At 43.9% G+C, this 25,076-nt stretch overlaps 1 protein-coding gene and 1 long non-coding RNA gene across 2 annotated transcripts in view; both read right to left on the bottom strand.

Annotated features, from left to right (window-relative positions):
* net1 (neuroepithelial cell transforming 1) overlaps positions 1 to 6,229 on the bottom strand; it is a 23,348-nt gene extending 17,119 nt beyond the window's left edge. The window contains exons 1-3 of the mRNA XM_029462349.1: positions 5,995 to 6,229; positions 1,993 to 2,300; positions 1,640 to 1,703 (exon numbers count right to left, since the gene is read on the bottom strand). Coding sequence (XP_029318209.1) covers positions 1,640 to 1,703; positions 1,993 to 2,078 — 150 coding nt within the window. The 5' untranslated portion in view covers positions 2,079 to 2,300; positions 5,995 to 6,229. The remainder of the gene's footprint in view (positions 1 to 1,639; positions 1,704 to 1,992; positions 2,301 to 5,994) is intronic.
* Positions 6,230 to 7,990: 1,761 nt separating this feature from the next.
* LOC115028277 (uncharacterized) overlaps positions 7,991 to 25,076 on the bottom strand; it is a 33,895-nt gene continuing 16,809 nt past the window's right edge. The window contains exons 2-4 of the long non-coding RNA XR_003834553.1: positions 23,294 to 23,382; positions 20,837 to 21,104; positions 7,991 to 11,498 (exon numbers count right to left, since the gene is read on the bottom strand). This is a non-coding gene — a long non-coding RNA (uncharacterized LOC115028277). The remainder of the gene's footprint in view (positions 11,499 to 20,836; positions 21,105 to 23,293; positions 23,383 to 25,076) is intronic.

Consider the following 25,076-nt stretch of genomic DNA (forward strand, 5'->3'; position numbering starts at 1 on the left):
CGCCGGCTGCTGCCAAAGAGAAAGTAGAGCCACGTTTATAGATTTCTCCTCCACTGATGGCTGGTGGAAGGTGGAGCACAGAGGATGAAGGCTGGTGGAAGGTGGAGCACAGAGGATGAAGGCTGGTGGAAGGTGGAGCACAGAGGATGAAGGCTGGTGGAAGGTGGAGCACAGAGGATGAAGGCTGGTGGAAGGTGGAGTACAGAGGATGAAGGCTGGTGGAAGGTGGAGCACAGAGGATGAAGGCTGGTGGAAGGTGGAGCACAGAGGATGAAGGCTGGTGGAAGGTGGAGCACAGAGGATGAAGGCTGGTGGAAGGTGGAGCACAGAGGATGAAGGCTGGTGGAAGGTGGAGCACAGAGGATGAAGGCTGGTGGAAGGTGGAGCACAGAGGCTGCAGGTCCACATCTTACAGCTTTTAGTGAAACAAACCAAGAGTTTGGATGGACAGTTCTCTCCACGGGACAATAAACCAGCGCTGCACTTGCAACAATGTGGTTATAGATCACAATAACTTCTGACATCACAGTCTATAAATCTGTAGCGGTGCAACAGGAGCTCATCGTGCCAACAACAGTTCAACCTTTCTGTCTGTGCAACGACTGTGTTGACTCCATGTTGCCCTGAACCAGACACATGTAGACTGTTATACATTATTATATGAGGCTGCGTAATGCACGGCTCGTGCAAATTGATTAAATTGACAAAAAACCAGATGAAGGAATGAAAAATAAAATGAAAGTGTAGTTGGTGTTAAAGCTTTGGTCCCTCATTGCTCATGATAAAAATGTTGAACACAGAGATTGGCGATACAAGGACAGTTTGTGTTTAGCACAGAGCTTAATATGCGTGAATGAGTGAAGACATGAAAGTAAATAAGACGTTTGTCGGGTTTACGTTGGGGCCCCACAGCGAGCTGCCGTCCATCGCCGTGACGATGAACAGTGCAAACGTTTCCGAGACTTTGTTGAAAACTCCGAGGAGAAATTTAAAACCAAAACACAACATCATGACGGGAAGCGGAGCTGAAGTGCACGACGACACAGAAGTGAGCCAAAAGCCTGCACGGAGAAATGTGCAGATGGTAAATATGTATACAAAATGCATACATGAAGTATCGTGTGTTCTATATACAGTAAATAAAGCAGGAAGGTCATTCTCTCGCTGCTTGGAACTTTGTGTCTCGTTTACCGACGACCGTGCACATGTTTCCCCCTTTTTTCAGGAAGTGCCGACTCTGGTTATTTAGATTAGTAACAACCTGTGTGTGCATGCGTGTGTGTGTGTATGTGTATGTGTGTGTGTGTGTGTGTATGTGTATGTGTATGTGTGTGTGTGTGTGTGTGTGTGTGTGTGTGTATGTGTGTGTATGTGTATGTATGTGTGTGTGTGTGTGTGTGTATGTGTGTATGTGTATGTGTATGTGTATGTGTATGTGTATGTGTATGTGTGTGTGTCTTGCTGGTGCAAACTGGAAAAAATGAGGCCTTCACAATAAAATCTTCCACAATAACGGTGATAAAGTTTTTTTTAATATCAGTTTTCCTCTACCTACAAAAACACCAGCCGGACAGCCCCCCCCCCTCATCACTTATCGTGATAACATGTTTGCCACATCGTCCAGTCCGACTGTACTCACCAGACTGAAGTCCCATTGTGGTCCTGGGGTGAGGAAGGTGAAGGAGCTTCCTCTTCGCAGTGACCTGAACAACAGAGGAGAGGATCAACATTATAAGTGCAGCACATCCTCAAACATCTACAGGGTGGAGCAGTGAGTGAGCAAACCGACCCTGAACGTTAGGACAGGAAGTAATCCCTCAGAACCCTCCACTGTGAATACACTCAGAAGCTACAGGGAGAAGATTTAAGAAGCACCGGTGGAGTCTCTGACCTGAAGTCCAAAGAGTAAAGCTGACTGCTAAGAGGGGAGCTGGGACTCATGTGTGACTCATGTGTGGGGTCCTGAGAAAACATTCACCTCCTGTTACCTACCACAGCCTCAGCATGGTGTCGCCGCAGCGCTGTCCTCCAGAGAGAGTCGTCCCTGTCAGGGTGGGACGGGGAACATGAAGCTTCATCTACCCCCAAGTTGTTCTTAGGCCTGTGAGTCCTTCATTGCTCACCTTCCTCCAGCACAAAGATTTGGACGTCGCCCAAATGACTCTTGTTGTCGGGATTATCTGGCAGGAGACAGCTTTGCCTTTTTTGGGACTCCCCAGTGGGATTGTCCGGACTGAACCCTGAAAGCTTCGACCTCTTAATAAATGGAGACCACTGGTTGAAGAAGAAAAACAACATTCCTGCAAGATGAAATGTTAAGACGTGTTTAAGGAGCGATAACGAGTAACAACAGCGCATCACACGAGGAGTCAAAACCTTTACATAACCCCGTCTCTCACATGATCATAAACAGTGTCAGAACAGTTGGTAATATTGAATCATCTGGAGAATGTGGAGCTTCTCAGAAACACTTGTTCTGCGTGTGTGTCCGGCAAGTGCTGCTCGTAATGCTGAGTCATTCCAGTTACACTGTCGCGCTGCTGCTGCTGCTCCAGTTGGCGTTCATCCAGTGACATGACCAACTGTCCATCTATAGTCAGCACTACGGCAGCTGCACCCTCACTGCTCACACTCCTTCTGGAAGTGTGTGTCGGGGCTCGTGCCGAAATGATGAGTAGATTAATTTATTAGAAGATTACCAGGCAGATCTGTTGATGACTGGATTTATTGAGACATTTTCAATCACAAATGTGAAACATTCTCCAGTTTCTAGCTTCGCAAATGTGAGGATTTCCTGTTTTTTATGATTATAATTAATTAGAAACTAATTGATTAGTTGACTCATCAGTGAACAACAATGGCTGAAGTCAGAGAGAAACAAACAGCCAGCAGCTCGGTGGAAGACCCAGTCAAATGTTCATACATGAGCACAGATCGGGAGTGTTAGCACCACTGTAGCTTATTAAACTACACGTTGTCAGACATGTTGGACTGAAGAGACAGTAAAATGAAAAGGGAGAGAAATGGAGAGAAATGGAGCGAACAGGAGCTGCGGAGCTCCGTGGGTTGAACGCACTAATTAACTAAGTTTAGGGTCCCTGTTGGGACCACCCAGGCTGGACATGTATGCACTGATGCTACTGTAAAGAGTTTTAAATAAACAGCATGTGTTGTAGAATAAAGAGAGAAGGGAAATGAGAAGCTCCCTGGGTGTCCTGGAGACAGGTCAGGGGTCAAAGGTCACTGCAGGTGCTGAGTTGACTCGGCCCTCCTGTACAGGACAGTGTGTCCTGTTCAAGGGGCCCCCGTAGGAGTTAAGATCAAAAACGAAGATAAAAGCTATAAATTTGAGATATGACGACATGGACGCAGGTTAGTTGAGGCTGCGCGCTGGCGGACGGGAAGGCTTGTGAAGAATGTGCAGAGCATCCAGTGCAGCAGACTGTCATCGTGGATCCTGGTGTGTAGAGCCAGACTGAGCCGCACACAGACTCTGATATATTATCCGGCTCTCAGCCAAGGCCGATGTCTCACACCGGTGGAGAAAGACTTGCTGGGAATCTCACAGGAGACGAGAGCCGGCAGCATCTAAACACAACTTCTGCTCATTCTTCTGCTGTTTATAGAGCGAGCCGTATCAGAGCAGACGAGGATATTTGTAATACGAGTGTTAGGAAGTAAACTCATCACCAAGCGGTCACTCGTGTGAAGAAAAATAAAACAAAGGCTGCGCTAGTGTCGGCATGACAATGAAATATCATCCAGAAATACCTGAAGTCCAAATGATTATAACAGAGCCGTCTTTACTGACTGAACACACCCCCACAGCAGCCGAGCGAACAGTACATCCTTCTCATGTCAAACAACTCATCTTCAAACGGTGGGATGGTTAAAGTATTACAACAATGTGGACAATTACACAACACGCTCAGCAAGCAGAACAACATCAAAGCAGCATCATCGTGATGGTCATCCCAGCAGTATCCTTTAAAGTGTGAGATCACTGCTCAGTCTTTGTCAGTTACGTGTGGACGGATGAGCAACAGCTTAAATAAATCCTTCAAATAAAAGAATGAGCGCTCTAACTGACTGCTGAGACGATCTGGTTGATCTATCGGGTCATAAAAACATATTTCTTTATACGATTACTTGGATATTGGATGAAGACTAATATAATTTCTCCCATATAATGAGCTATTCTGAAAGTCTGTGTGTGTGTAACGTTTCTACATATTGGTGGCTGTCCCCAGCCAGGGAACAAGGGTCTTCTATACCCCTGTACCTGCCCTCGTGTTGAGGGAGGAGCTGCTCATGACTCAGTGCTTCAGCATCCTGCACAGCCGGCTGTTAACGCTGCCTACCTGTCTGAAGCACTGCAGCCCAGCTCTGACCCCACCACGTGTCCTTCTCCAGCTCTACCGATACTACATGTACACACAGGAGCAGTCACACAGCATTTCCATGGAGATAAGATCTCACATGTGCATGCTGTTCTATGAAGTGAAGTTCTTTGTAAAAAAAGGCACAAACCCACCTGAAGAACACTGCGTCTCTTTCATGAACCTACAACGCAGAGTTCACAAGCTTTGTTTATTTCTGTCTGGGTGAATTCTGCACATGCTTGGCTACAAGGCCTCTCACAAAATAGATAATAATACATTAAAAAGATTCCACTGTCAGTCTAGTATGTAATGTCAATCTCACTTGGGAAATGCAGCTTTATTTTCTCTCACTCAGTGCTTGTGGTTCTTTCCCATCCACCTTGTTATAGAGGTTAAACATTGGGTGATGTTTTTCCATGTTTGTCTGCAGAGGCAGCGAGGCAGTGGGCCGGACCGGGGAACGCTGGCACACAACATGGAAAGCCTTTGAAAAGAGTCCAATATAAACTCTCGCAGGGGTTTATTATCCCAAAACATGCTGATTACTATTATTGTATGTTGGCCAGCAGTCTGAGAACTCACCAGATGATCTCCTTGTGTTGATGCTAATGAGCTCTGGGACACTTCTCATGTTCTGGTCACACTTCTGACCAATACATTGAAGAGAATACATGTACAAATCCATAGTAATGGGCTTAAATGCAACCTACAGCTGAGCTTAAGTAAAAATGTAACTGGAGTCACATCAAGTGGAAAACTTACAAATTGGACAGTAACATATAGTAAGTGTGTTGTGCAGTTATTTTTTTAATATAATCTTTTATAAACCACCTTTTTACTTAACCTGTTTTGCAAATACATGTGTGTTAAGATTTAAAAATACATATTTTTATCAGCTGATACAGACAGAATAAAAACATCAGTGTATCTGAATAAACAATTAATAATAAGCACAAGGCCAAACCTGCTGTGACAATCCAAAACAGGACTAGAACATTATTATACATTAATACCATATACAGTACTATATTCCACTGTACAGTATTGTACATTTTGTTTCATCTTATTATGTTAAATGTATATATTTGACTTATTCCTGCATTTTACTTGCAACATTATGCTTATTTTATGTCTTAAGTACACTGTATGTTGCATTGGGAGTTAAGACTTCTTCTGCATTTCTGAGCCAAATAACTTGATATTTCTCTACACCAATAACTATAAACAATATGTTAAATATAGATTTAACATTGCAACATAGCAATAAAGGCAGATTAAGAAACAGGGAATCACTACGTGGCGCTCTGCTGCCATCTTGCGGCGCTTTGACGCAACGACAACAGCTGAACATAGTTTAAAACTATGTATTTTACGTATTTGGTAGCATGTCTAAAATTACAACCCATATTCATTTGGCTATTTATGAGTTGTAAACCCTTCGTTTAATGACAATAAACCACCAAGTAACGCTAATGCTTATAGCAGCAATGTGTCGCGCTATAGCATGCTAGCCACCGTTAGCTCACCTGTAAATGTCCCGGACTAATAGTCAAGAATAGTTCGGTTTTATAGTTTTAGTTTAGTCGCTTCAGTGAGTTTGGTTCAGACTCACCGTCTCAGACTGTTGTTGTTGTTCTCCAGGGGAGACTCTCCTTCATCCAGGGAAAACTTCCTGCTCAGGATCCTGGAGCTCGCTTGTCTTTTTAGTTTCTCTGAAGTAGAAACAGGGAGCTTCGGCGGGTTCACTCATTTTAAATGTTATAAACTACCCGGTTATTGTTTAACTACGTGCTACTGAATAACTCAGAACAATAACATTACATATATTCTACTAATCTACATCACTAGCAGAGGTTCGTGTTTTTGAATATGGCGGAAGTTCAGAAATCGACCAATGAGAGGAGAACGAAGGAGCTCGTTGCTAGGATACTAGTCTAAATGGGCGGGGCCAAAGTAGTTCAACTTTATTGATAGTTGTGAATTATAACAATAACAAATAATATAATCACAGTTTGGAGTGATTATAATGTAATTAAGGATTCACAGTATTAATTTATTCAGCGAGTCAGAGACTAAATCCTTGGTGCCTCTGGGTTTACTTAATGAACTCATTTATATTCCTGTTTATATTCACACAAAAGCAAAGAAAAACACATTACTAATCAGACCACGAGGCCAAGCAGCACAGTAGACTGAAAAATAAACAAAATCTTGTATTGACAGTAATTCAAAAACAGATGTGTGTGTAATACCAGTGTAATATCTATGTGTGTACAAGACATACAGACGCCATACACATGCATGCAGACATTTGGTGATATGTATTCATATAAAAAGAAACCACATGTATACCTGCTTCTTGAATATCTCCCAACAAGGGATGTGAAAAAAATGCACTCATGCACATGTGACCATTCATTCACACATATATCATTCATTCCTTGAGTGGAAATATAGCCTGCTGCACATACTGCATAGATTCAGAGGGAAACATGCATAAAAATAAACTACTGTAACTGGGCTGTTGAAATGAACCGGAGGTGGTTAACTGATCATATTCACATATTCATTTCATGACAGACCAAATGTGTCAATGACTGCAGAACACAGATTAGATTATTAGTTTATCACCAGCAACAACCACATCTGTGGTGGAGAGCAAGAAATCTCTTAAATTCTGCACTTAAGTGTAATTTTGTGGTACTTGTACTTGAATACTTTATACTTGTACTCCACTATGATTCAGAGGAAATATTGTACTTTATACTCTCCTCATGTTGAAGTGTCTTTGAGAAAGACAACAAATCAAAATTGCTCCCTAGTTGTGTATTTGAGAAAAATGTGTAATTTTACATTGTAGCATCTGGTAAATTAATGATTAGCTTCTATAATATTTGTATAAAGGATATTATTATAGATTAGAGCCAACAGTATGTTAAGTAGCTCAAATGAGCTCCACCTCAACCAGCTACAACTGTAAAATGCTGCATAATAATGCGACATAAAACCCCATGAACATAGTATATAATAATAAATCACATTGCATTCTGCATTATTTTACTTTTAATACTTTAAGTACATTTAGCTGATGGCACTTTGTACTTACTAACATTATTGAATGCATTACAGGTGTTCTGTCTTTGCTGTGTGTTGTTGCCATTTGCTCATTAGCGCTTTATGTGTCATAGTAAGTAAACTTAAATATAATCAGAATAAAATAATGTGACGTTACAGAGCCATCATTTAGCATCGCATCCATAGCTTTGGGAATAAATCGGGGCTTCTCGTGTGCAGTACTTCATTTCCTCTGACTCTAAGCACTTCTGCACTGCTTATGAATCAATGTATCCACAGTCATAAACACAGTCAACATCTCCCTCTTCAGGATAATTCATTGGGATTCAAAGATCAGACACATAAATAGATTCCTCCCCTGACCTGCAGTCTCTTCCCCCGGGAGTTCCTTCCTACAAAAAGTCTTCATGATTATGTTCAAATGACCACAACAACACTTTTCTCCTCCCTGTCTGAGATACAACTGATTCCATCATCTTGTTTTATATAAAACATTTCATGAGTCACAGGTAATAAAAGCACAAAAGACATTGTCCTGTGATGCATCTGCTTTATTGTTCGTTTTTAGAAAGACTTTTAATTCTCTTCAAAGTATTCTGTGACTTCTGTCGGCCTCTAGTGGTGGTCAGTGGGAACTGCAGAGTAAATGATAACTGTTGTACAGAAGATACAAGTGAGATCAGTTAGAGTTGAGATCACGTGAAGAACATCAATATTGATTTCCTTCAGCTTGAACGAAGAGGCCGGAGTTACTTTCTTCTGCTCGTCCTGCGTTTTGCCGAAGACTCACAGATGCATTGATCCACATTTCTACAACCGATTTCAAATGGTGCTAGAAGGCTGCAGCTGGCTCTAAGCACCAGAAGAAATCAGTTATCTTTTAGAGGAGAAATAGGAGGAGGAAGGACAGTCCTGTGCTTGTCCTCCTGAGGCTCACTCAGCTGTCCTCCTGTCCCCAAGAACACTGATTTCAAATGGTGCTAGACAATGGGAACACACATCTAAACCACCATGTGAAACCAGCTTCTGGAGGAAGACGTATTTAGTGTCAGCTGCAGCAGCAGTGAGATGAACCGAGGGAATTACAGTCACAAGTTCCTTTTGTTTCTAAAAATGTGTTTTATCAGCTCCTTAAGGAGAATAAAGGGATCGTAAAAGTTACCTGATTTAGGAAGGAAGGCGTGGAGCTGAATCCTCCGTCGACTGTGACAGAGAACACATCCTCTGACAGCACTCACAATTATATCTTATCACTGCAATAACTTTGCTTATTTATTTATTTCTGAGTGCATACGGAACAAAACTGAGCAGTAAAACGTTTTTTTTATCTTCAATTTGACATTTTTGTGCCACTTTGGTTCAGTATCTTTGGCAAAAACTTTCAAAAAATGAAGTAATTTGTCAAGAAATCAAGAAGAATAGTTTTTAACCTGTGTGAATACGTAAATAAACAAAGACATATACAGTAAATACATTATTATTACCATTATTATTAGTTTATACATTTGGTGCTATCTTTAATCAAATTACTCCAAACCTGGAGCAAAGAACGAACCCTTAAAAGAACCCTGAGAAATAACATCAACATTACTTCTTATGCTACTAAATATAAAATATAAATATTAAGGCCGAACACCATGAAAAGCACAACGCACACACATCACTGGAGTCAGTGATTCACTCAAACTGTCCCTGCAGCCCGTGCATCTGTCAGAGGAAGAGAAACATGACAGCGCTTCTTATTCAGTGGAAGTCTGTCTCAAACACCAGTGTGGTTGTCATGGCAGCGCAGCGACATGGACAGCTGGCACGTGATGACCTCCAGCAGAGAGGATCCAAACAGAACATTCATCAGAACAAACGAGGCTGACAGCACGACAGCAGCGCCTGATCAGGACGAGCTCATCGCTGTCAGTTACATACAAAGAACAATGTAAATAATGTGTCGCTGTTCTAACTCGCAGCCTCACCACCGCTGCTGATCCTGCAGAGACGAAGAATCACATGACGTGGATAATAGTAAGTATAAGTACACACACATTAGTATTCATGAGTACTACACACACACTTAACTCCAATATTAGCTCATAGAGCTTTGTGCCATTGAATGCAGCTGACTGCAGCTGCAGGTGTGGACACCGTGACAGGGACACACCTTGCTAATAAAATCAAGAAAACGTGGCGTTGGTGCTCTGAATGCTCTCCCTCTGTCACAAGTTCATCTAAGTTTAAAATATGAACTTGATGGCTTCTTACAAACATTTTAGAAATGCAGATTTATACTGCCGGGCAGTTTGAGTCGTGCTGTCAGATGGTCTGTTATAAACTTGTTTTGATATCACAGGAGTAATATTTTGTTGTGATATAAAAGTGACGGACATCTTGTCTGCAGCTGAGAGGCACATGCAGGTCCATATTTAGTTTTCTTACTTCACAAAGTAAAGCTGCCTTTTCTCTGTTTAATCAATACGGTTGTTTAAATCTTTATTGGAAAAGTCAATCCCTGCTAATGTTGTCTCCAGTAAGAACAGACGCAGCTCCCTGCAGGAAGACAGATTCAAACTACAGATGTATTAGATTAAAACGTTTGATTTAGGATTGATCAGCAGGATGAACTTGTGCCTCCCGGAAGGAACATTCTCCTCAATAGCGGGAAGAAAAATCAGATTTGAAACCCGAACAGCAGATTAAATGCTGCAGCTGCAGGAATGCACAAACAGTGAGTGTGTGGTGTTTCGTGTCGCAGCACAAAGACGTCTGTACGCAACCGTCTGTGGGAACTGGCGCCCGGCACTTATGTAACAGGACAGGTCGTCATGACAACAAGGCTTACAGTAAATGCTGCTTTGTCCCGGCGGCTCTTACAGGTGTTGGAAAGATGTCTGCAAAATGAGCCTCAGTGAGTGTAAGAGGGAGCGACACCTGGCACGTCCACGCTTTAATGACAGCATTAGTCCGGGGTGGCACTTTAACCCCTGGCACTATATTTTGTCATTCTGTCAGATGTGATTTAACACATTGCATCCTGTAATCCTGTTTATTGGCACTAGAAGGCGACATGACATGGTGCAGCTCCTGCCCTCAGTTTAGGGAGGTCAAAGGTCAGTTACACCATAAACTAAAAGTTTGAACAATAAACCGACACACGTGAAGCTTCGCATTGGATTATGTTCCTGTTATAACACTCTTTAGTTTGCCTTTACCTTATTAAAGTTATTAAAGTTGTGTCTTTTCAGGATTATATGCTGCTAATATTCCTGAATCGAATTTTAAAATACATAATGCATAAGAATAACAGTATTCTCAAGGCAGTGGCATCATATGAGACATCTTCACTGTTTTCAGAGACTCGAGGTGGCAGTTTACTTCAATGATAAACTTAAAATTACAGAGAATTATAATGCAGCTAAGTTTCAGTTTCACTTTGTGTCTGACCCTCATCTCAGCGGAGTATCCAGACGTTTCAGTGTATTTCTACAGATTGGACAGGCCTGGAAATGATCTGCAGGCGATCACACATGTAACATAAAGGTATAGATAACAGATGGAGGGAAAAGGTGGGTGTCTGTGCTCTGTTACTACACACACATGTCATATTGGTCACTTGGTCAATTGTTGTTGCAACTAAAGAGTCTGTGCACAATTTGTTCAGATTTGAAAATAGTCAGACTTTAACTAAAATAAAATGGAAACAGGGAAGGCTTACACACACACACACACACACACACACACACACACACACACACACACACACACACACACACACACACACACACAGCTCTCTGGGGAGAAAGGCTTCCTTGTGGAGGTGAGGCGAGCGCTTGTTGTCGGCTCTCACTCGGCTCTCACTCAGCTTCCTGTTCTATTCTCTCCCAGGAAGTGACACACAGAGACAGAGGCTCTCACAGATGCACACGCACACACGCACACACACACACACACACACACACCGCTGGCATGAATGGTAGGCTCCGGCTCCCACAGGTGACAGTGATGTCAGCCTCCCCGCCGCTCCATCTGTCCCTCCACGCTGCCGCTGTGCTGGAAGGAGAGAGGTAGAAATGACGTTAAATGATGACGACTGCGAGTTTATATAAGATAGTATTTTTTTCTCCCTTGCTTCCAGTTTTGCTGAGTCATGGTGCAATACTTCACTGCACAGATAATTGGACTCCTTTCATAACAAGTCTGTTTTTTTGGGTCAAAGATTTGTGTGAATCATCGTGTTATGCTGCGAAATACAGCATCCATGTGCATGACGGGCGACGGCGAGGAGGGAACGGATAAGAGATCAATGCATTGGGGAGGGGAGGGGGGGCATTAATCGAACACATGCACAGGATGTTCACACCCCTTAGTGACAACCATGAGTCACACTGTGCCACCAATGTCTGGACCACCTGCCACAGGATCATCACACACCTTCAGATGAGAAATGGGAAGAGTGTGAGTGAGTGTGAGTGTGTGTGTGTGTGTGTGTGTGTGTGTGTGTGTGAACAGACGGCAGTGTTTCACCTCTAAACTGGCTCCATGCGATCAAACTGGGACCTTTTGTCACATACTAAATGAACGTTTGTAGCTTTCCAGTTGCATTAGATAAAGTCAATTCATCCACCAGAGCAGAGGATGATAAACTCAAGAGGATGCACTAACATCTGTATTGTATCACATCAGTGTTACCTGAGGAAGATAATGGTGTGAAGAAGTTTCTTCCCCAACTTCTAGCTAACAGTCAAAGCCCTTCAGCGTAACGTTGCTCGACAGTTTGCAGTTCACTAAGACACTCGCACGCAGAAATAGACGTGAATTAAAATCCAGTGACCGGGTTTATACATATGACGCTCAGCTGGCCACATTGTTTTTTTTTACGGCGCTTGTTTTGCGTTTGTGTTCCGTCTGGTCTGACAGAAGACGTGGGGATGATACACGACTAAACCGTCAGCGTGAGATCTCAGGCTGTTACAGATCAACACACATCTGAGACAATAAAACACAATTTAATACGATTGTGTCCCAAAGAAATCCACCGGAGGAGCATTTTGTAGTAAATGAAAGTTTATAATGAGATTACAGAAACAGGGGGACCTGTAATCTCGTGTTATAATTCAGATTGTTAGTGAGTAAATAGATTTTTATTCCTCTTCATCTGCAGGTCCCTGGACCCCGTTTTAGGCTCTAATGCCTTCAGTAACTATCGTCTTTGTTTGCAATAAATATCACTCAACATTAATTTCCTATAAGAGGAGTCACCGGAGTGCAGTGGAATGAAACCCTTGAAATTGTTCCTGTAATAGAGGAAACTAGGTTGTCCTTGCAGTATTAAAAACTATCCATCACCCTCTGCCTTCACGGTTCCCAGCGGATCGCTCCTCCAGCAGGCACATCCGGCACCTCAGGGCCGCCGACCTGATACTGATCCTCGCTTCCCGTTGAGAAGCCTCCCCCTGAAACATCTTATGTTTTATAAGGAGCCATTCTGGGAAACGTAGAGCAGCTTGTTCATAGACTCAAGTGTGGCGTTTGTTCAGACGGGGAATCACAGAGCAGTCGCTGAACTCTCGTTATCGATTAAACCAATAATCCCCCCCTGCAGCCGTCCCCTTCAGAACTAATACAATGTAGTCGGGATGATTTGTTTCTTTCATTTAAGAGGATTTGAGAGGGGAAGTACAAACCCATCAACCATTCATCACTGGGAAAGCAGGTGTCTGCAATGTGTGCATGCTCCAGTTAGTTGTGTGTGTGTGTGTGTGTGTGTGTGTGTGTGCATACACTCAAATTGTTATCCGTCTTACACAAACGCCCGTTCTGCTCTTTGAATCAATGAGCTCTTTCACTAAATGATGAGATCCCTCAGGAGCGATGCAGCCTCCTCCTTACAATAGCTTCCCTATACAGTAACTGACAGTGCTGCCATCTTTATTCAGCCCAGTATGTGTTGTTCAACATGAGCACAGTATGAACCCTCTGAACCCCAAACTGTTTCAGGTGTCACATTTCACTCACCGTGGCCTAAAGAAGTCCGTATCACAGCATCAAACCCTCGAACCAAGAAGCATCAGACCTCTGAGACTAAATCGCATCATGACGATCAAGACTTCCAGCGTACGTAACGTCTCTGGGAAGGATTTATCCTGAACACAGTTTGTTATCCCACACAGCGTTTGGCTATAGGCCCTTTATTACTGTTAACCAGCGTCTGGATTTATAGATAAATGTCCTGCTCTGAGACAGACCACCGCTGTTTCTCTCATCAGTGACATTTCCATAAAGCATCTCATGCTGTAGCCTCGGGTTGCTGGGTGTGTTAATGTGCGTCAGTGGTGCGGTTCAGGCGGAGGTATTGCAGAGTAAAAACCCGGAGGGAGGCAGGCATGAGCGGGAGAGTGCAGAGTTATGCTAATGCAAGCATTGCTGATGGCAGCAGCGGAGAGCATCAATCTCCACAAAGGAGCGTAGCGATACTTAAAGTCAGCGATGTAGCTATGTCTCACAGTGCCACACACACACACACACACACACACACACACACACACACACACACACACACACACACACACACACACACACACACACACACACAGCAGTGTATTTCACAGTTTACTATGGACTTTGTTGACATATTTCATGGCATGTTTTCAAAGCTACTGTAGCTTTTAATGAACTGCTTCCGTGGGAAACAATGAGAGCACAGATGACATGAATGTGACAATAAGACAGTAAGTCTGCTAAGCATTTATTCCCGGAGGCTTTCACTTCCATTACTTTGTGTGGACGTCAGCTGCGAGAGCATAAAGTGACACAGCAGTGATACTGAATCATTGAACTGAGGGAAATAAGCCTGCAGCACAAACGACGTCTCACAACGTGGAAGCTGGGACTCAAGTCAGGTCATCAGAGGGGCAAGGCACCGGACCCTCGCGCTGTTTAGGTGCTTCATGCGTACAGAGGAGTCAGACAGCTGATGTTACAGAAGAATCATTAAAGATCGAAGGTGCAGATGCATCTTAAAGCTGCACATTGGAATCATATAAAACATCCAGAAACAATCCTCTGATATAATCCTGCAGTGTCCACATCACTACTTAGAGGAAATGAAGCCCACATCATTGGATACGCCTCAAAACTTCCTGTCTTTCTGAAACAGAACCGAGGCTGACGTGTTTCTCCTCACTCTAGTTTCCATCCTGGAAATGAGAGGAGACAAAACAAAAAGCTTTCTGGAGAATTCCAAACATCTGGCTTTATTTGGGGATTATTTCCGGGAACACATCGCAGCTCCATCGAGCGGCCGGCCTCCCTGGACACGGATAAACTTCTTAACAGGCCAATTTGAGGTTGGGGTAAAAATAGCAGCATGTTGCCACTCGTGGAAGTTAACTGGAAAACAGGAGGGGGGGGGGGGGGGGGGGGGGGGGAGTAGAAACTGGTGTCAGATGATTAGATGTTAGATGTGACGGGGAGGATGGATGTGTTGTCATGACAACGGTGTGAGTCACTCAAGCCGGAGCTGGTATCAGAGTTTAGAGGCTGCTGCTTTTAAAGAGAGAGAGAGAGAGAGTGTGTGTGTGTGTGTGTGTGTGTGTGTGTGTGTGTGTGTGTGTGTGTGTGTGTGTGTGTGTGTGTGTGTGTGTGTGTGTGTGTGTGTGTGTGTGTGTGTGACATAATCTCCACACATCACCCATTTACAGTAAAGCAAGATATTTAGTCATTTCTTTGCGAATAACAGCATCTACTCATAACCCCCCCCCCCCCCCCCACACACACACACACACCCCTGAGACCTTTCTGGATTACACTGCAGTTGTTTTTGAGTCTGACACACTTCTCCTAAAGCCCACACAGAGCAGAATGACTCAGAAATTACTCACTCACACACACACACACTTAGATTACAAAGAGCAGCCTTTAATGGCGACGTGGTGCCAAAAGCACCTCGTCTTGTAACTCAAACACTCTGGCCTCACTGCTGTGCAGACACAGCAGTCGTGTGATGAATGCATTTAGACTGCACACACACACACACACACACACACACACACACACACACACACACACACACACACACACACACACACACACACACACACACACACACACACACACAGTTAGTCAGCAAAAGCACTAACCGCAAGGCAAATTGTAAATCCTCAACTTCCCCTCTGCTCCCTTCTTGGCTCAGAGCCGTGACAGATTCCCAAAATGAGCAGCGTGTTACAGTAAGAGCCGTTACGTTCCTGGAACCGCTTGTCTGTCGACATATCGGCACAATGACTGTACAGAAATCTCTTCATCTGAAGCCAAATGTCCCTCCTGACATCTGACTGTGCTGCGGGCATTTGAGAGTTTTGTTTGAAAGTGTAGGCGCATTGACTGCGAGAGAAAGCTTCACGCCAAGGTCTGCTGGCAACAGTGTAAACAGTCTGCAATGAAGAGTCCTCTTTCAAAACCGTTGGCAGCAGTCCAGCGTTCGATACATGGAGATGTCCATGGAGATCTGTGAACGTGTTATTATTCACGAGGACCAAAAAGCTTTGGTGGAATTTGCTTGTAAACACATGAGGTGAGTTTTCAGTGAGCTGTCATGTGACTTAATGAAAGTGTGATGATCAGTCCACACCTGCTGTACGTCTTCTTCTTTGGTGTTCACACCAGTTAAGATCAGACGGTGAAAGAGCCGGATGCATCAGTCCAAACTGCTGAGACTTGCTTTGCTTTGTTTAGTCATTTAAAGTTGTTCATGCTCGAGGAGACGTTATTATTCAGACGTCTTCTTCTTTCTTTTTGCACATTGGAGTCATGTCCTGTAGTTTCTTGGGATTATCTATTCATGTGAATAGTTGAACAGTAAATGCCTAAAGACATAAGAAAGAAAGATTAAAGAAATAAAAGCTCAATATTTGAAATGAAACCTGTTTAGTGTGAACTAAGTTAAGCATCAGTCGACTTCATTCGTCACTCAAGCTTATAAGTTTTATTTCCATAGATTCTGTCACTTCTGGGATCACCGGCGTTAAATCCAATAAACAGTCAGACAGGTTTTAAACAAGATCACATTTTCCCAGATTAACTAAATCACTTTTTCAATTGGCATTTTCTAATGACATAGAAGCTCTGGATGGCATTAATTTGGCCTCCAGCACCACTGTAAGGAATCTTGGCGTCATCTTTGATCAGGATCTGTCTATTAACTCCCACATAAAACAAATCTCAAGGATTGCCTTCTTTCATCTACGTAACATTGCAAAAATAAGACATCCTGTCTCAAAATGATGCAGAAAAACTATACCATGCATTTGTTACTTTAAGGCTGGATTACTGCAACTCATTGTTATCAGGTTGTCCCAAAAAGTAGCTTAAGACTCTTCAGTTGATCCAAAATGCAGCGGCACGTGTATTGACTAAGAGCAAGGAAACGGGATCATATTACTCCTGTATTAGCTGCTCTGCACTGGCTCCCAGTAAAATACAGAATAGAATTCAAAATCCTTCTCCTGACTTACAAAGCAATTAATGATCAGGGTCCAGCATATCTTAAAGATCTCATAGCACCTTATAAACCAACTAGAGCATTACGCTCCCAGACTGCAGGGTTACTTGTGGTTCCTAGAGTCTCTAAGAGTACAATGGGAGCCAGAGCCTTCAGCTATCAAGCTCCTCTCCAGTGGAACCAGCTTCCAGTTTGTGTTCGGGAGGCAGACACCCTCTCCACATTTAAGAGCAGGCTAAAGACTTTCCTTTTGATAAAGCTTATAGTTAGGGCTGGCTCAGGTTTGCCCTGGATCAGCCCCTAGTTATGCTGCTAAAGGCTTAGACTGCCGGGGGACACCTCCCTGCTCTCTTCCTCTCTCCTCCCCTCCCTCTCTCTTCTTCTCCCTCTCTATCTGTATGCATTTATGTAAATGTTGTTACTAACTCACCATCCGGGGTATCATCCCTGGAGTTTCTGTGTCTCATGTGGCAGGTTGCCACTGATAAAGTTTACGTCAGGATCATGAATCGTGGCTGCGCCTGCTGCCCTGGTCCTGCTGAACACCGGGAAGCCTTTTTGACATTTTCCTGGATTCATCCAAACTTTCTCTTTTTCAACACAACATAATTTCTGTCAAATGTTGTATTTGTACTATGTTGTTTATCCTGTACACACGACATCTATTGCACATCTGTCTGTCCTGGGAGAGGGATCCCTCCTCAGTTGCTCTCCCTGAGGTTTCTTCCATTTTTCCCCCTTTAATTGTTGCTTTCTTTTAGGAAGTTTTTCCTTGTGCGATGCGAGGGTCTAAGGACAGAGGGTGTCTTAACCTGTACAAAGTAGGTCAAAGTTAAACCTAGAAGACTGTAAACTCATTGTTTGGTTTTATTACCTGGAACTTTAACATTTTGGTTCATTTTCTTAAACTTAATTTTCAACGCAGATGTTTTCAGACTCGCTGTGCACAGTAAGCATTTAGCAGCTAAAGAGCACAAACCTAATGACTGATAATGCTGTTCCCTGGTTTTAGCTGGTTCCAATTGGTCAAAAAGATTCTTTTGCTACTTTAAAGCTGAATAACAGTCGAATAAAATTACATATTTTAATCCAAGATGCTTTGTTTGGCTGCAGCATCACATGTCCTCCAGGTAAATGTCTTTCAAACACATTTAAAGAAGTTAGTATTCATTTTCAAATGTCCAAAGAACCAAAGTCTCCTCACTTTGAGAGCCACAGATGAATCTTCTGGCTCTCTCCTTATTGGCTCTTTCACCTTGAGGGAGATTCATCAGAAATAAAGGCAGCGCAGCACTCTGCGGCAGGAACACATCAGGTCAGCACATCTCGTCCTCGCTCTCTACGCCTCTTCCTCCTTACGAGTGAGCAGTGTTTGTTCAGTAACGGTGAACCGCTCCCATGAGGACTGATGCCAACTCTCTGACTTCTAACATCGATGGCCGAGCAGCAGAGGAACATTCCCCTCTCTAATAAATCAATATAACATGATATCCTGCGTGTCTGAGTCAAAACCTATCTTTCCCATCGCGCCACTTTGCAATACCAAAAACAATCAGGCTCAGAGAGAGAAATACTTACATGTGGGTGTGCATGTGCTACACACTCATTAATTATTAACCTCCACAAACAGTCACTGCATTTGGAACGAGCTGACAAAAAACACAAAAACTTTAACTTTCAAACGGATACTGAAATAATATGTGAGGGTCAGAAGAATATCTATATAAACTATCAGACATATAAAAACCAAATAAATCAACAACTCAGGGCTTGGAGGACTTATTAGTAAATGCAAATCACACTGTGAATGTGAATGTAATGGATCTTATAAGTACTTAATTTTGAATCTTTTAGTTCTGGTTTTCTCTCTTCACTTGAAAATGAAGCATCATCACGTAAGACTCTGACTTCACACCTGACCTGCTGAGCGTGAAGAGTCTCCCTGATCTGTGTGTTTGTGTGTTGTGTGTGTGTGTGTGTGTGTGTGTGTGTGTGTGTGTGTGTGTGTGTGTGTGTGTGTGTGTGTGTGTGTGTGTGTGTGTGTGTGCCTTTACAATCCTGACCTTCGGACAGCCTCTCCTCTAAACATGCAGGATGTTGCACTCTGTTGAACAGAAGCCGTTGTGTAAGAAAAGGTTAAGTTCTGTATGTTTGTCTCTTAGGTTTGAACATTGTTGACGTGACTTCAGACACTTTATTAACGAGTTTCTTCAAAGAGCTTGAACCAAGAGAAACACATATAATAAGAGACCCTGGTGGGTGTGATGCAAAACAAACACACTGTACATCCAGCTTACTGAGTCATACAATTTACAGTCAGCGCACACACACACACACACACACACACACACACACACACACACGCTCTGAGCTGTCGGTTGATTTCACTTTCACATTGTATTTGTGAAAGTGATGTTGAAGTCAAACAAAAGGGATACTTTTGTTGCACGGAAACAGGAATAGTGGGTTTACTAAGCCATGTCATGTTATGTCACTCTGACGCAGAGGGATGTCATGGACACAATCTTTCATTCAACTGAACACGTTACGAGACAGAAGAAAGTATTTCTGTATATGACTTTAGAATGAGCTTCAAAGGGTTTTATTAAGCAACATTAGTGACATTTAGTCTTTTTAAATGATGGGCATCCTGTCCTAACTCATATGCATCTGTTCTATTTTTCACGAGCACAACGATTCTGTTTCCAGAACTACTCTTCTCTCCTGACGTAGCACTGCTCAGCTTGGATGGCCCTGCCTTCCACATCATAAATAATAAATGCTGTGTGAATGTATGCGGGCGCCTATCCCTGAAGCGGTGAAACTGCTCTGCACCGCCGGTGCCAATAAAAGCGTCTTTTTACCAGCGTCTGCACTGAGCTGTGTGCAGTTAGAGTAAAAAGCACATTTCATATCATCTGGACTCAGCTTCGTTCCAGTCAGGCCAACATTTGGTCCACATGTTTACCTCCTCTCACAAGTAGATACGGCCTCGCCCAACTCGCCCTCATATCCATGAGATTACAAAGTTATGATGGGATGGACCTCTCCCTCCCCAGTTTTTATCTTTTGTATAATTATCAACTTGTGAAATGATAGTCAGGATCAGCTGTGTTGTAGCTCAAACTGGTTGTTTTTACATAATGAAGGCTGAGTTTACGATGATGTTTCGTCTCCAACCTCACCAAGAACATTTTTATCCAAACCACCACGATGACCCCCTCCCCCCACAGCCACACACACACACACACACACACACACACACAGCTCCTTCCACAGAGAGCTGTTGAGTCAGACGCTGTCTCACAGCACGTTAACGCTCACCACAGCACATAAACAAGCCCCGCTGTGACACGGACTCTCCGCCACCACTTCCAACTCAAACAAAGTGCTCGCCGTGGCCGCTGCCAGGGAAATGATGTAAGTCAGGGTTAAGTCCCAGCTCTGGCTTCAGCCTGAGGGTGCTCCTTTAATGTGCCAAACAACGCTCAGGTGTCAAATGTTGGGGTTGGTGAAAACGTGCATCCAGCTCTGATTGGACGGGCTGAGCAGGTACAGGACAGGAATTCGGGTTGGGCAATCAGTCTAATGCTTCAGCAATCAGCGATGAGCTCGATCAAGTGGAAACAACCTTGTTATTTGTTTTTTTGACACCCGAGAAAGTCTTTGCCTGGAAATGATCATCAAAGTTTCTGGCTTATTGTAGCACGCAGGCAGGTAAACAAACCCAGGCGGGTGCTGCATGGGGCAGTCGAGAGCACTCATACACCCACACACACACACCCACTCGCATAGGCACTCCTGTAAACAAGCCAAAAGCCAAACTTAACGGGAGTCATATCTGCATTACATAAAGCCATAAAATAAGAGTCATTGCCATTTTACTCACTGTGTGTGTAGGTGTGTCTCTTCTTGTCCTCTCCTCACAGTTTCCCTTCTGACATTTGCAAACAGAACTTTCCTTCCCTTTAGAATTAGGCCACAATGACAGCATGTGTTTCACCAGAGGACCGTGTCCCCTCGGTCGTCTCACAACATCCTCTCACGAGTGGTGCCTCCTGCCTCTCGCTGTGTCCTGACAGTCACAGAGTCACACACTGCTTTCCTCTTCCTGTGTGTGTGTGTGTCCTGTCCTACAAAATAAAGTGGGTGTGTCTCTGTGAAACAAGGAAAGAAAAATGTGAGTAAGGAGCCGGAAGCACACACCCACGTGCGAGCCGCCGCATTCAGGAGGTGTGACTGTATGTGGCATTCTGGGAGTGTGTGTGTGTGTGTTTTGATTTTTCCCCTCTTTCCGTTTCTCTGTGAGCATCTCATTGACTCCCTTTCTTGATGCACACACACTTTGCACCCAGAGGCAACTGTGTGTGTTTGAATGTGTGTTGACTGTACACGTAATTAAAGTGACGACCCGGCTGTGTTAGTGAGACACACACACCTTCTCAGCCCGGTAGTCCAATAAGAAGTCCCACATCTCCGTTAGCCTAACATATGAACTGAATGGTAAACAGCAGCAGAATGAGAGCAGCCGAGGGACTCTATAAAAAGAGCCCCATCGCCATGGCGATGCCAGAGCCCAAAAAGCGGTTCTGTCCGAGTGTCCGTGCTTCCCCCCCCCTTCTGTGGGGTCTCACACCCGATCACAGACTGCAGAGTGGAACCATCCCAAAGAGAAACGTACTTTGACTTTAGTGTATTTGTTAAAAGAATACCTTCACTCTCATGTCTGCTAAATATAAAGGAAGCAGCTGATGAGGGTCATTAAAGGGCCGGTAACCATAAATACAGACAATGTGTCTACACACACACACACACACACACACACACACACACACACACGCACACACACACACACACACACAGGGTCACTACGAGTGTGTGGTACATGTGTGTAAAAGAGAGAGAGAGGGAGAGAGACAGAGAGAGAGAGTAAGAACACACGTGTGACCTGAGCAATGAGCAGGTTTCTCGCTATTGAGGCCGAATGTTAGTTTACCCCCCGCAGAGATTCCTCTTATGACAGAATGAGGCCCTTGTTTACACGCACGCACACGCACGCACGCACACACACAGGTTAGCTACAACAAAATAGAGCAGGAACAACAATGTGTGTGTGTGTGTGTGTGTGTGTGTGTGTGTGTGTGTGTGTGTGTGTGTGTGTGTGTGTGTGTGTGTGTGTGACAGGTTCTTGTTCACAATAGGAAGTGAGTTAGATGTCAGGAATTCAGACGGATGACTTTAGTTTTGCTGGAAGGAAACCACTAAGGGGCAGTTTGCATGAATGTACACACACACCCACACACAGACCACAAAACATATTCATCTTCATACGTCACCATTAACCCAGTGTGTGTGTGTGTGTGTGTTTCCTACCACCTACTCATCCTGAACCTTCACTTAACTCTGCATCCTCTCCGCAGGTCACCTAATACTCTTGCTGTCCCAGCTTTTTACCCACAATGCCAAGCTGCCAGTCACAATATTGTACCTTCTACTTCCATCTCTTTCTCATGTGGGAAAATGTTTCCATCGCAGCTTCTATAAGAAATCTCCCGTCCTCAAGCTAATACTCCAAGTTTTAGGCAGATGTGAAATCAACCATGTGTTCCCGGTAGAGTGACAGTTGCTAAACCAAGACACTGTTATTTATATCTGCACCATTACATAAACATTATAGATGTTGTGCATAAATTAGCATTTTCCTGAATGTCCATGTGATTCACAGCGCAGTGTTTCGTAAAGCTCTGCTTGAATCACTTTGAATACTGTCACTCGAATATGCTTCATCTGACAACATGAAGCTCTTCTCCAGGGCTGATGTTCCCAACCATCCACATTTAGCTCAGTCCTCTGGTTCTCTCAGCCCGTCCTTCCCTCCAGCGTTAAAGTAAGTTTAGAAAAATGTAATGTAGTAGTTCTGTGATTTCAAACAAAACTCGTACAACACAACAACACTGAGAGAGCAAAGTGCAAGTGCCACACCATTTGGTTAGGAGGCAAAGTTCACAGCGAGAGGGAGTGGCACAGTGTGCAAGGTCTGGAGAACCACACGCAGACACACACACGCGCGCGCACACACACACACACACACACACACACACACACACACACACACACACACACACACACACACACACACACACACACACACACACACACACACACACACACACACACACACACACACACACACACCCTTTCAGAACAGGTAGGATCACGCTGTTCGCCCACACACACATTCTTCTCGTTCCACGGCCAGGTAAACAATTTGGTCCAGAGAGGAGAAGCACAAAGAAGTATTAACCACACACACACACACACACGCACATGCACACACACGTCATACCTTTATGCCAGTAGTGCGTCATACTAATCCTGCTTCCAAATTTAAAAGCCCAAAAGGCATCCGCAGCATACAAGACGTTCCAGTGAAGCCTGTGAGGGAGAGAGAGACCGCACGGTTACATAAGAAGTCTCTGGGAGACGGACGGCATCTTTTCATCGACGGTGTCCTTGGTGATCAAAAGCCAGCGAGCCTCACAGTCCCAGAGCGAAAAATAAAAAGACGTTACATAAATTCAGCCATTCAGCATAAATAAACTCACACGAGGCGACACATGAAGCCATGAGTTACACACGTGTGTCTAAACCCAATAATTCATGAGTATCTCAGATCTCCAGCACCACACTGCTTGTTGACGGTGAACTACGAGGAACCTTTAACTCGCTATGAAACTCAATGATGCTTCTTTAAGTCCTGCATGAGATATTTCTATATGGTTATTCTTAAAACAATATATACCTGTGATGTGTCTGATGTAGGAGAAGCAGCAGACAGGTTATCAGAAGGACATTAGGACAGGACAATGGGCCCCGTGTCCTACTGTGTGAATATATTTGGCACAATAAACATGTCCAGCTCATCTTTGCTGGCCTCTTCTGTCCCCCGTGGCGTTTCTGCATCTGCTGTTCAAAGCTGCCTGTGTTGCATAATGTGCCCATGAAACCTGCAGGAGCGTCACAAGGAGGTTTACACTGATGCAGCCTGCGAGGGCGCTGTACAATGTAATGCACTGCCCGGTCGTATTAAGTAACAACATGGCGATTAATTGCTTTAAAGTTCAGGTCTGCGGACACATCACCCCCTTGTGGACGAAGCAGGAGGATTATTATGTGTTTCCTTCTCACTCTATATATGAATATGGCCCAGAGGAGAACATACGGCATGAAAAAGACAGTTTGTTTTTGTTATGGACTGTCTGAATATACCGGTGTTGTGTGCAGAAGGGACCTTTTAAGTCTAAGCTTCATCTCAGCCTCAGCATCTGACCAGGAGAAGTCCCTCAGTGTTGCACTGCCTGATTGGATCTGCAGCCAGGAGAGAGAGCGTCTCATTGGCTGAGAGAACCGTGACATCTTGAGTGAATCTGAAGCGTTAATGCAGTTTGAACACGGCCGCAGCCGGAGGGCAGCAGAGTCAGCTTCCCACTGGCTGGAGGGGGACGTCAATCACCACCAATGCCAAATAAGGAAGCACAGTTTTCTTAATGAAGTAACCGCAGCGCTATGACAAGGCTCTTTTACTGTATGTGTGTGTGTGTGTGTGTGTGTGTGTGTGTGTGTGTGTGTGTGTGTGTGTGTGTGTGTGTGTGTGTGTGTGTGTGTGTGGCCTAATCTGGCGCTGGTTTTGCTGCATCCAGAGTGCCGTACATTGTGTTCCTCAATGTCTGCCCTGTGTGCTGCCAAAGAATGTGCTTCCTGGTATCGGCCCGAACTTCTAACTGCCCTCGAAAGTCTGATGAGTAATATTCGCATCAGAAAAATAAAAGTTAATCTCAGAGGACAGATCTTATTGTCTAAACGTATCAAGTAGGAATTATGATTACAGAGAAAGCTGAAGAATGTTTCTGTTAAAGTTTTTTTGTGGGGAACGTGATGTCTTCTTCTCATGTTAACCACAGAACTTATTTCAGGCATCAAAACAAAAACCCATTAAAAAAACATTGACTTCAATGAAAGGAACAGGAAGGCAAACTCATTGAAGCTTTCAGGACTTGTTTCACGTGTGTATCTGTGTTCGTACTGCTGCAGGTGAGAAGGTGTAGGCCGTTGATCTGTTACCAGGTTGA

The sequence above is a fragment of the Cottoperca gobio genome, chromosome 23 (genome assembly GCF_900634415.1).
Source record: "Cottoperca gobio chromosome 23, fCotGob3.1, whole genome shotgun sequence".
Classification (NCBI taxonomy): domain Eukaryota; kingdom Metazoa; phylum Chordata; class Actinopteri; order Perciformes; family Bovichtidae; genus Cottoperca; species Cottoperca gobio.